The sequence below is a fragment of the Lampetra fluviatilis genome, unplaced genomic scaffold, assembly GCF_964198595.1.
Source record: "Lampetra fluviatilis unplaced genomic scaffold, kcLamFluv1.1 SCAFFOLD_555, whole genome shotgun sequence".
In the NCBI taxonomy this organism is placed as follows: Eukaryota; Metazoa; Chordata; class Hyperoartia; order Petromyzontiformes; family Petromyzontidae; genus Lampetra; species Lampetra fluviatilis.
In genome coordinates this window covers 32,501-45,000 of record NW_027621184.1, presented here as the reverse complement: position 1 = coordinate 45,000, position 12,500 = coordinate 32,501, and the positions used below count along the sequence as shown (strand labels likewise).

The following is a 12,500-nucleotide window of genomic DNA, read 5'->3' as shown; positions in this document are numbered from 1 at the left end:
GACACAGAGAGAGACACACAGTGAGACACAGAGAGAGACACAGAGAGAGACACAAGATCTGGAAGATCCTGTCGAGCAGGGCGGGAGAGAGGCGCTGTGCGGTGGAGATCCACACGGCTCTCTCAAACTCCTCTAGAGAGACACAGAGACACAGAGACACAGAGATACAGAGACACAGAGAGACAGTGAGACACAGAGAGAGAGAGACAGAGAGAGACACAGAGAGAGACACAAGATCTGGAAGATTGTGTCGAGCAGGGCGGGAGAGAGGCGCTGAGCGGTGGAGATCCACACGGCTCTCTCAAACTCCTCTACAGAGACACAGAGAGAGAGACACAGAGACACAGTGAGACACAGAGAGAGAGACACAGAGAGAGAGACACAGAGAGAGAGACACAGAGAGAGAGACACAGAGAGAGACACAGAGAGACACACAGAGAGAGACACAAGATCTGGAAGATTGTGTCGAGCAGGGCGGGAGAGAGGCGCTGAGCGGTGGAGATCCACACGGCTCTCTCAAACTCCTCTAGAGAGACACAGAGACACAGAGATAGAGAGACAGAGAGAGACACACAGAGAGAGACAGAGAGAGACACACAGAGAGAGAGAGAGAGACACAGAGAGAGACACACACAGAGATAGAGAGACAGAGAGAGACACAGAGACACAGAGACACAGTGAGACACAGAGAGACACACAGAGAGACACACAGAGAGAGACACAAGATCTGGAAGATCGTGTCGAGCACGGCGGGAGAGAGACGCTGTGCGGTGGAGATCCACACGGCTCTCTCAAACTCCTCTAGAGAGAGAGACACAGAGACACAGAGAGACACAGAGAGAGACACAGAGAGAGACACAGAGAGAGACACAGAGAGAGACACAAGATCTGGAAGATTGTGTCGAGCAGGGCGGGAGAGAGGCGCTGTGCGGTGGAGATCCACACGGCTCTCTCAAACTCCTCTACAGAGACACAGAGACACAGAGATAGAGAGACAGAGAGAGACACAGAGAGAGACACAGAGAGACAGTGAGACACACAGTGAGACACAGAGAGACACAGAGAGAGACACAGAGAGAGAGACACAGAGAGACACACAGAGAGACAGAAAGCGAGGGGTCTGTAGGAGTAGGTGTGCATTTCTACCCCCCCCCCACCACTCTCACCCCGGGCCCCCCACTCTGACCCCGGGCCCCCCACTCTCACCCTGAGCGAGGGGTCTGTAGGAGTACGTGTGCATCTCTACCCCCCCCCACCACTCTCACCCCGGGCCCCCCACTCTGACCCCGGGCCCCCCACTCTCACCCCGGGCCCCCCCACTCTGACCCCGGGCCCCCCACTCTCACCCTGAGCGAGGGGTCTGTAGGAGTACGTGTGCATCTCTACCCCCCCCCACTCTCACCCCGGGCCCCCCACTCTCACCCAGAGCCCCCCACTCTCACCCCGGGGCCCCCCACTCTCACCCCGGGCCCCCCACTCTCACCCCGGGCCCCCCACTCTCACCCTGAGCGAGGGGTCTGTAGGAGTACGTGTGCATCTCTACCCCCCCCCCACTCTCACCCAGAGCCCCCCCACTCTCACCCCAGAGCCCCCCACTCTCACCCCAGAGCCCCCCACTCTCACCCCGGGCCCCCCACTCTCACCCTGAGCGAGGGGCCTGTAGGAGTACGTGTGTATCTCTACCCCCCCCCCCCCCACTCTCACCCAGAGCCCCCCCACTCTCACCCCGGGCCCCCCACTCTCACCCAGAGCCCCCCACTCTCACCCCCGGGCCCCCCACTCTCACCCTGAGCGAGGGGCCTGTAGGAGTACGTGTGTATCTCTACCCCCCCCCCCACTCTCACCCAGAGCCCCCCACTCTCACCCCGGGCCCCCCACTCTCACCCAGAGCCCCCCACTCTCACCCCGGGCCCCCCACTCTCACCCCGGGCCCCCCACTCTCACCCCGGGCCCCCCACTCTCACCCCGGGCCCCCCCACTCTCACCCTGAGCGAGGGGTCTGTAGGAGTACGTGTGCATCTCTACCCCCCCCCACTCTCACCCAGAGCCCCCCACTCTCACCCCAGAGCCCCCCACTCTCACCCCGGGCCCCCCACTCTCACCCTGAGCGAGGGGCCTGTAGGAGTACGTGTGCATCTGCACGGCGATGCTGAAGTCCTCCAGGTTGTTGATGAAGCGGAAAAACGAGCGGAATTCCTCAAACGAAATCTCCTGGGGGGGGGGGGGCACGGGGGGCAAGGGGGGGGCAAGGGGGGGGGGGGCAAGGGAGGGGGGCAAGGGGGGGGGGGCAAGGGAGGGGCACGGGGGGCAAGGGGGGGGGGCAAGGGGGGGGGCAAGGGAGGGGCAAGGGGGGGGCAAGGGAGGGGGGGCACGGGGGGGGCACGGGGGGGGGCAAGGAGGGGGGGGCAAGGGGGGCGAGGGGGGGGCAAGGGGGGGGCACAAAGGGGGGGGCACGGAGGGGGGGCAGCACTTGATAGAATGAAAAGGGAGGAGAAAACAGCAAAGCATTCTGGGAGTAGTGAGGGTGGGGGGGGCTATAGAGAGACACAGAGTGAGGGGGGGGGCTATAGAAAGACACACACACAGAGAGAGTGGGGGGCTACAGAGAGACACACAGAGAGTGGGAGGCTAGAGAGAGACACACACAGAGAGAGAGTTGTGGGGGGGGCTATAGAGACACAGAGTGGGGGGCTTTAGAGAGACACACAGAGAAAGAGTGGGGGGCTACAGAGACACACACAGAGAGAGAGTGGGGGGGCTACAGAGAGACACACAGAGAGAGTGGGGAGCTTTAGAGAGACACACACACACAGAGTGGGGGGCTACACAAACACACACACACAGAGTGGGGGGCTACAGAAACACACACACACACAGAGTGGGGGGCTACAGAAACACACAGACGCACACAGAGTGGGGGGCTACAGAGAGACACACACACACACAGAGTGGGGGGCTACAGAGAGACACACACACACACAGAGTGGGGGGCTACACAAACACACACACACACACACAGAGTGGGGGGCTATACAAACACACACACAGATTGGGGGGCTACACAAACACACACACACACAGTTGTGGGGGGCTACAGAAACACACACACACACAGTTGTGGGGGGCTACACACACACACAGAGTGGGGGGGCTACAGAAACACACACACACAGAGTGGGGGGCTACACACACACACACACACAGAGAGTGGGGGGCTACACACACACACACACAGAGTGGGGGGCTACACACACACACACACAGAGTGGGGGGCTACACACACACACACACACAGAGTGGGGGGCTATACACACACACACAGAGTGGGGGGCTACACACACACACACACAGAGTGGGGGGCTACACACACACACAGAGTGGGGGGCTACACACACACACACACAGAGTGGGGGGCTACACACACACACACAGAGTGGGGGGCTACACACACACACAGAGTGGGGGGCTACACACACACAGAGTGGGGGGCTACACACACACACAGAGTGAGGGGCTACACACACACACACAGAGTGGGGGGCTACACACACACACACACAGAGTGGGGGGCTACACACACACAGAGTGGGGGGCTACACACACACACAGAGTGAGGGGCTACACACACACACACACAGAGTGGGGGGCTACACACACACAGAGTGAGGGGCTACACACACACACACACAGAGTGGGGGGCTACACACACACACACACAGAGTGGGGGGCTACACACACACCGAGTGAGGGGCTACACACACACACACACACAGAGTGGGGGGCTACACACACACACACCGAGTGAGGGGCTACACACACACACACACAGAGTGGGGGGCTACACAAACACACACACACACAGAGTGGGGGGCTACACACACACACACACACAGAGTGGGGGGCTACACACACACACACAGAGTGAGGGGCTACACACACACAGAGTGGGGGGCTACACACACACACACAGAGTGGGGGGCTACACACACACACAGAGTGGGGGGCTACACACACACACACAGAGTGGGGGGCTACACACACACACACACACAGAGTGGGGGGGCTACACACACACAGAGTGGGGGGCTACACACACACACAGAGTGAGGGGCTACACACACACACACAGAGTGAGGGGCTACACACACACACACAGAGTGGGGGGCTACACACACACACACACAGAGTGGGGGGCTACACACACACACACACAGAGTGGGGGGCTACACACACACACACAGAGTGAGGGGCTACACACACACACACACAGAGTGGGGGGCTACACACACACACACAGAGTGGGGGGCTACACACACACACACACACACAGAGTGGGGGGCTACACACACACAGAGTGGGGGGCTACACACACACACACAGAGTGAGGGGCTACACACACACACACAGAGTGGGGGGCTACACACACACACACACAGAGTGGGGGGCTACACACACACACAGAGTGGGGGGCTACACACACACACACCGAGTGAGGGGCTACACACACACACACACACAGAGTGGGGGGCTACACACACACACAGAGTGGGGGGCTACACACACACACACACAGAGTGGGGGGCTACACACACACACACACAGAGTGGGGGGCTACACAAACACACACACACACAGAGTGGGGGGCTACTCACACACACACACAGAGTGGGGGGCTACACAAACACACACACACACACAGAGTGGGGGGCTACACACACACACACAGAGTGGGGGGCTACACACACACACACACACACATAGTGGGGGGCTACAAACACACACACACACACAGAGTGGGGGGCTACACAAACACACAAACACACACACACAGAGTGGGGGGCTACACACACACACACAGAGTGGGGGGCTACACACACACACACACACAGAGTGGGGGGCTACACACACACACAGAGTGGGGGGCTACACACACACACACAGAGTGGGGGGGCTACACACACACACACAGAGTGGGGGGCTACACACACACACACACAGAGTGGGGGGCTACAAACACACACACACAGAGTGGGGGGCTACACACACACACACACACAGAGTAGGGGGCTACACAAACACACACACACAGAGTGGGGGGCTACACACACACACACACACACAGAGTGGGGGGCTACACACACACACACAGAGTGGGGGGCTACACAAACACACACACACACAGAGTGGGGGGCTACACACACACACACACAGAGTGGGGGGCTACACACACACAGACAAACACACACAAACACACACACAGAGTGGGGGGCTACACACACACACACACACAGACAAACACACACACAGAGTGGGGGGCTACACACACACACACACACAGAGTGGGGGGCTACACAAACACACACACACAGAGTTGTGGGGCTACACAAACACACACACACACACAGAGTGGGGGGCTCCACACACACACACACAGAGTTGTGGGGGGCACAGCCCCCCCTACCTGGCTGGGCGAGAGTCTTCTCTGCGCGGCGGACAGGAACGAGTCGGGGTCGCTGAGGTGAGCGTTAGCGCAGCAGCGAGCGCGCAAACTCCACGCAGCTCATGGAGGAGAGACCCCCAGAGTAGGCCAGAAACTCCAGCTCCAGCACCTCCGTCTGGAGCTCGTCCATGAACCTAGTGGGGGGGTGGTAGTGGGGGGGTGGTGGGGAGAGTGGGGGGAGAGTGGGGGAGAGTGAGGGGAGAGTGGGGGGTGGTGGGGGGAGAGTGGAGGGAGAGTGAGGGGAGAGAGTGAGGGGGGAGGAAAGGCCTCACAGAGTAGGCCAGAAACTCCAGCTCCAGCACCTCCGTCTGGAGCTCGTCCATGAACCTAGTGGGGGGGTGGTGGGGGGAGAGTGGGGGGAGAGTGGGGGGGAGAGTGGGGGGGAGAGTGGGGGGTGGTGGGGGGAGAGTGGAGGGAGAGTGAGGGGAGAGATTGAGGGGGGAGGAAAGGCCTCACAGAGTAGGCCAGGAACTCCAGCTCCAGCACCTCCGTCTGGAGCTCATCCATGAACCTAGTGGGGGGTGGTGGGGGGAGAGTGGGGGGGGAGAGTGGGGGGAGAGTGGAGGGAGAGTGGTGGGGTGAGTGGTGGAGGAGTGGGGGGGTGGTGGGGAGAGTGGGGTGGTAGTGGGGGGGTGGTGGGGGGAGAGTGGGGGGAGAGTGGGGGGAGAATGGGGGGAGAGTGGGGGGAGAGAGTGAGGGGGGAGGAAAGGCCTCACAGAGTAGGCCAGAAACTCCAGCTCCAGCACCTCCGTCTGGAGCTCGTCCATGAACCTGTGGGGGGGTGGTAGTGGGGGGGTGGTGGGGGGAGAGTGGGGGGAGAGTGAGGGGAGAGTGGGGGGAGAGTGGGGGGAGAGAGTGAGGGGGGAGGAAAGGCCTCACAGAGTAGGCCAGAAACTCCAACTCCAACACCTCCGTCTGGAGCTCATCCATGAACCTAGTGGGGGGGTGGTAGTGGGGGGAGAGTGGGGGGAGAGTGGGGGGAGGTGGGGGGAGAGTGGGGGGAAAGTGGGGGGGAGTGGGGGGGAGAGTGGGGGGAGAGTGGGGGGTGGTGGGGGGAGAGTGGGGGGTGGTGGGGGGAGAGTGGGGGGAGAGTGGGGGGAGAGTGGGGTGGTAGTGGGGGGGTGGTGGGGGGAGAGTGGGGGGAGAGTGGGTGGGGAGAGTGGGGGGCAGGAAAGGCCTCACAGAGTAGGCCAGAAACTCCAACTCCAACACCTCCGTCTGGAGCTCGTCCATGAACCTAGTGGGGGGTGGTGGGGGGGTGGTGGGGGGGTGGTGGGGGGAGAGTGGGTGAGTGGTGGGGTGAGAGTGGTGGGGTGAGTGGTAGGGTGAGTGGTGGGGGGGTGAGTGGTGGGGGGAGTGGTGGGGTGAGTGGTGGGGGGAGTGGTGGGGTGACTGGTGGGGGGAGTGGTGGGGTGAGTGGTGGAGGGTGGAGTGGTGGTGGTGGGTGAGTGGTGGGGTGAGTGGTGGGGTGAGTGGTGGGGTGAGAGTGGTGGAGTGGTGGTGGTGGGTGAGTGGTGGGGAGCGTGGTGGGGGGAGTGGTGGGATGAGTGGCTGGGGGAGTGGTGGGGGGAGTGGTGGGGGTGGAGTGGTGGTGGTGGGTGTGTGGTGGGGTGAGAGTGGTGGGGGGAGTGGTAGGGTGAGTGGTGGGGTGGTGAGTGGTGGGGGGTGGAGTGGTGGTGGTGGGTGAGTGGTGGGGGGAGTGGTGGGATGAGAGTGGTGGGGTGAGTGGTGGGGTTAGTGGTGGGGTGAGTGGTGGGGGGAGTGGTGGGGTGAGTGGTGGGGGGAGTGGTGGGGTGACTGGTGGGGGGAGTGGTGGGGTGAGTGGTGGGGGGAGTGGTGGGGTGAGTGGTGGGGGGAGTGGTGGGTGACTGGTGGGGGGGAGTGGTGGGGTGAGTGGTGGGGGTGGAGTGGTGGTGGTGGGTGAGTGGTGGGGGGAGTGGTGGGATGAGAGTGGTGGGGTGAGTGGTGGGTGAGTGGTGGGGAGAGTGGTGGGGAGAGTGGTGGGGTGAGTGGTGGGGTGAGTGGTGGGTGAGTGGTGGGGTGAGTGGTGGGGGGGAGTGGTGGGTGAGTGGTGGGGGAGTGGTGGCGTGACTGGTGGGGGAGTGGTGGGGTGAGTGGTGGGGGTGGAGTGGTGGTGGTGGGTGTGTGGTGGGGTGAGAGTGGTGGGGGGAGTGGTAGGGGTGAGTGGTGGGGGGGGTGAGTGGTGGGGGGTGGAGTGGTGGTGGTGGGTGAGTGGTGGGGGAGTGGTGGGATGAGAGTGGTGGGGTGATGGTGGGGGGGAGTGGTGGGGAGAGTGGTGGGGAGAGTGGTGGGGTGAGTGGTGGGGTGAGTGGTGGGGAGAGTGGTGGGGTGAGAGTGGTGGGGTGAGTGGTGGGGTGAGTGGTGGGGGAGTGGTGGGGTGACTGGTGGGGGGAGTGGTGGGGTGAGTGGTGGGGGTGGAGTGGTGGTGGTGGGTGAGTGGTGGGGGGAGTGGTGGGATGAGAGTGGTGGGGTGAGTGGTGGGTGAGTGGTGGGGAGAGTGGTGGGGTGAGTGGTGGGGTGAGTGGTGGGGAGAGTGGTGGGGTGACTGGTGGGGGGAGTGGTGGGGTGAGTGGTGGGGGTGGAGTGGTGGTGGTGGGTGAGTGGTGGGGGGAGTGGTGGGATGAGAGTGGTGGGGTGAGAGTGGTGGGGTGAGTGGTGGGGGGAGTGGTGGGATGAGAGTGGTGGGGTGAGTGGTGGGGTGAGTGGTGGGGTGAGTGGTGGGGTGAGTGGTGGGGTGAGAGTGGTGGGGTGAGTGGTGGGGGTGGAGTGGTGGTGGTGGGTGAGTGGTGGGGGGAGTGGTGGGATGAGAGTGGTGGGGTGAGAGTGGTGGTGGGGTGAGTGGTGGGGGGGAGTGGTGGGTGGAGTGGTGGGGTGTGTGGTGGGGTGAGTGGTGGGGTGGAGTGGTGGGGTGGGTGGTGGGGTGTGTGGTGGGGGAGTGGTGGGGGTGTGGTGGGGGGGTGGTGGGGTGGTGGTGGGGGGTGGGTGGTGGTGGTGGGTGAGTGGTGGGGGGGTGGTGGGATGAGAGTGGTGGGGTGGTGGTGGGGTGAGTGGTGGGGTGGAGTGGTGGGGTGAGTGGGTGGGGGGTGTGGGGGGTGGTGGGGGTGATGGTGGGGGGTGTGGTGGGGTGAGTGGTGGGGGTGGAGTGGTGGTGGTGGGTGAGTGGGGGGGGGTGGTGGGGTGGAGTGGTGGGGTGAGTGGTGGGGTGGTGGTGGGGAGAGTGGTGGGTGTGGTGGTGGGGTGGTGGTGGGGGGTGTGGGGGTGTGGTGGGGGGGAGGTGGGGGTGGTGGTGGGGGTGGGTGGTGGTGGGGGGTGGTGGTGGGGGGAGTGGTGGGTGGAGTGGTGGGGTGAGAGTGGTGGGGTGGTGGTGGGGGGTGTGGTGGGGTGGAGTGGTGGGGGTGGGGTGGTGGGGTGGTGGTGGGGTGGTGGTGGGGGAGTGGTGGGGTGTGGTGGTGGGGGTGTGGTGGGGGGTGGTGGGGTGGTGGTGGGGGGGGTGGTGGGTGAGTGGTGGGGGTGGAGTGGTGGGGGTGGGTGGTGGTGGGGGGTGGTGGGTGAGGTGGTGGGGTGGAGTGGTGGGGTGAGTGGTGGGGAGAGTGGTGGGGTGAGAGTGGTGGGGTGAGAGTGGTGGGGTGAGTGGTGGGGTGAGTGGTGGGGTGAGTGATGGGGTGAGAGTGGTGGGGTGAGTGGTGGGGGGTGGAGTGGTGGTGGTGGGTGAGTGGTGGGGGGAGTGGTGGGGTGAGTGGTGGGGGGAGTGGTGGGTTGACTGGTGGGGGGAGTGGTGGGGTGAGTGGTGGGGTGAGTGGTGGGGCGAGTGGTGGGGTGAGTGGTGGGTGAGTGGTGGGGGGAGTGGTGGGGTGAGTGGTGGGGTGAGTGGTGGGGTGAGTGGTGGGGTGAGTGGGCGAGTGGCTGACCTGTGGAAGTCGAGGTAAGAGAGTTCTGCGTTTCCCTTCTTGCCGAAGAAGTGGACGAGCAGCGTGGTGTCCACCGTCACGTAGTCGTCCATCGCCTGCCGCAGGCAAAGCAGACCCAGGTAACCTCTCAGCAGGCCGCAACGGGGAAGGGGGTGCAAGTGGTGCTGGTAGCAGCAGTAGCAGCGGTGATACACTCACCAACTCACTCAGTGACTCACCCAATCACTCACCCACTCACCAACCCACTCACCCACTCACTCACTCACCCACTCACCCAATCACTCACCCACTCACCAACCCACTCACCCACTCACCCACCCACTCACTCACCCACTCACCCACTCACTCACCCACTCACCCACCCACTCACTCACCCACTCACTCACCTACTCACTCACTCACTCACCCACTCACTCACCCACTCACCCACTCACTCACCCACTCACCCACTCACTCACCAACTCTCCCACTCACTCACCCACTCACCCACTCACTCACTCACTCACTCACCCACTCACTCACCCACTCACTCACCCACTCACCCACTCACTCACCAACTCACTCACCCACTCACTCACTCACTCACCCACCCACTCACTCACTCACTCACCCACTCACCCATTCACTCACCCAGTGACTGACTCACTCACCCACCCACTCACCCACTCACTCACCCACTCCCTCACCCACTCACCCACTCACCCACTCACTCACCCACTCACCAACTCACTCACCCACCCACTCACCCACTCACCCACTCACCCATTCACTCACCCACTCACCCACTCACTCACCCACTCACTCACCCACTCACCCACTCACTCACCCACTCCCTCACCCACTCACCCACTCACCCACTCACTCACCCACTCACCAACTCACTCACCCACCCACTCACCCACTCACCCACTCACCCATTCACTCACCCAGTGACTGACTCACTCAGTGACTGACTCACCCACTCACTCACCCGCTGACTGACTCACCCACTCCGTGTCTCCGTGTGTCCCCGTGTCTCCGTATGTGTCTGTGTGTGTCCGTGTGTGTCCGTGTGTCTCTGTGTGTCTGTGTGTGTCTGTATGTGTCTGTGTGTCTGTGTGTGTCTGTGTGTCTCCGTGTGTGTCTGTGTGTCTGTGTGTGACTGTGTGTCTGTGTGTGTGTCTGTGTGTCTGTGTGTGACTGTGTGTGTGTGTGTGTGTCTGTGTGAATCTGTGTGTCTCCGTGTGTGTCTGTGTGTCTGTGTGTGACTGTGTGTCTCCGTGTGTGTCTGTGTGTCTGTGTGTGACTGTGTGTCTCTGTGTGTGTCTGTGTGTGTCTCTGTGTGTGTGTGTGTGACTGTGTGTGTCTGTGTGTGTGTGTCTGTGTGTGTGTCTGTGTGTCTGTGTGTGACTGTGTGTGTGTGTGTGTCTGTGTGTGTCTGTGTGTGTGTGTGTCTGTGTGTCTCCGTGTGTGTCTGTGTGTCTGTGTGTGACTGTGTGTCTCTGTGTGTGTCTGTGTGTGTCTCTGTGTGTGTGTGTGACTGTGTGTGTGTGTCTCTGTGTGTCTGTGTGTGTCTCTGTGTGTGTGTGTGACTGTGTGTGTCTGTGTGTCTGTGTGTGTCTCTGTGTGTGTCTGTGTGTGTGTCTGTGTGTCTGTGTGTGACTGTGTGTGTGTGTCTGTGTGTGTGTGGTGAGTCTGTGTGTCTGTGTGGTGAGTATGTGTCTCTGTGTGTGTGTGGTGAGTGTGTGTGTCTGTGTGTCTGTGTGTGTGTGTGACTGTGTGTGTGTGTCTCTGTGTGTCTGTGTGTGTCTCTGTGTGTCTGTGTGTCTGTGTGTCTGTGTGTGTGTCTGTGTGTGTGTGTGACTGTGTGTGTGTGTCTCTGTGTGTCTGTGTGTGTCTCTGTGTGTGTGTGTGTCTGTGTGTCTGTGTGTGTGTCTGTGTGTGTGTGTGACTGTGTGTGTGTGTCTCTGTGTGTCTGTGTGTGTCTCTGTGTGTCTGTGTGTCTGTGTGTCTGTGTGTGTGTCTGTGTGTGTGTGTGACCTCGCTCTCTCTGGAGAAGAACAGGCGATTGGTTCCCCGCCTCAGCGTCTGCCAACACGATCGCTCCGGTCCGGGAACGCCCCCCCTTGCCACCAGCATCTGTAACATCATCATCATCACCATCACAACCATCATCATCACCATCACCATCATCAACATCACTAACATCACCATCACTACCATCAACATCATCACCATAATTATCAACATCATCACCACCATCATCATCATCATCACCACCACCATCACCATCATCACTACCATCACCATCATCACCACCATCACCACCATCATCATCACCACCATCACCATTACTACCATCACCACCATCATCATCATCACCACCATCATCATCATCACCACCACCATCATCATCACCATCACTACCATCACCATCACCACCATCACTACCATCACCATCACTACCATCACCATCACAACCATCACCATCACTACCATCACCATCACTACCATCACCATCACCACCATCACTACCATCACCATCACTACCATTACCATCATCATCATCATCACCACCACCACCATCACTACCATCACCATCATCACCACCATCATCATCATCACCACCATCATCATCACCACCATCACTACCATCACCACCATCATCATCACCACCACCATCATCACCACCATCATTATCACCACCACCATCATCATCACCACCATCACTACCATAATCACCACCATCACCATCACCACCATCATCAACATCACCATCATCATCACCACCATCACCACCATCACCATCACCACCATCACCACCATCACCACCATCATCACCACCACCATCACCATCATCACTACCATCACCATCATCACCACCATCACCACCATCATCATCACCACCATCACCATTACTACCATCACCACCATCATCATCATCACCACCATCATCATCATCACCACCACCATCATCATCACCATCACTACCATCACCATCACCACCATCACTACCATCACCATCACTACCATCACCATCACAACCATCACCATCACTACCATCACCATCACTACCATCACCATCACCACCA

At 60.7% G+C, this 12,500-nt stretch overlaps 1 protein-coding gene and 1 pseudogene across 2 annotated transcripts in view; both read right to left on the bottom strand.

Annotated features, from left to right (window-relative positions):
- The window catches only part of LOC144954897 (calcium uptake protein 3, mitochondrial-like), a 7,268-nt pseudogene extending 1,638 nt beyond the window's left edge, over nucleotides 1-5,630 (bottom strand). Inside the window, exons 1-3 of the transcript XR_013641420.1 lie at nucleotides 5,462-5,630; nucleotides 2,103-2,211; nucleotides 711-801 (exon numbers count right to left, since the gene is read on the bottom strand). The product of XR_013641420.1 is annotated as a calcium uptake protein 3, mitochondrial-like (transcript). The remainder of the gene's footprint in view (nucleotides 1-710; nucleotides 802-2,102; nucleotides 2,212-5,461) is intronic.
- A 369-nt stretch (nucleotides 5,631-5,999) lies between these two features.
- The window catches only part of LOC144954899 (calcium uptake protein 3, mitochondrial-like), a 37,135-nt gene continuing 30,634 nt past the window's right edge, over nucleotides 6,000-12,500 (bottom strand). Inside the window, exons 5-8 of the mRNA XM_078885286.1 lie at nucleotides 11,449-11,547; nucleotides 9,430-9,524; nucleotides 6,217-6,271; nucleotides 6,000-6,011 (exon numbers count right to left, since the gene is read on the bottom strand). Of these exons, the coding sequence (XP_078741412.1) occupies nucleotides 6,000-6,011; nucleotides 6,217-6,271; nucleotides 9,430-9,524; nucleotides 11,449-11,547 (261 nt within the window). The remainder of the gene's footprint in view (nucleotides 6,012-6,216; nucleotides 6,272-9,429; nucleotides 9,525-11,448; nucleotides 11,548-12,500) is intronic.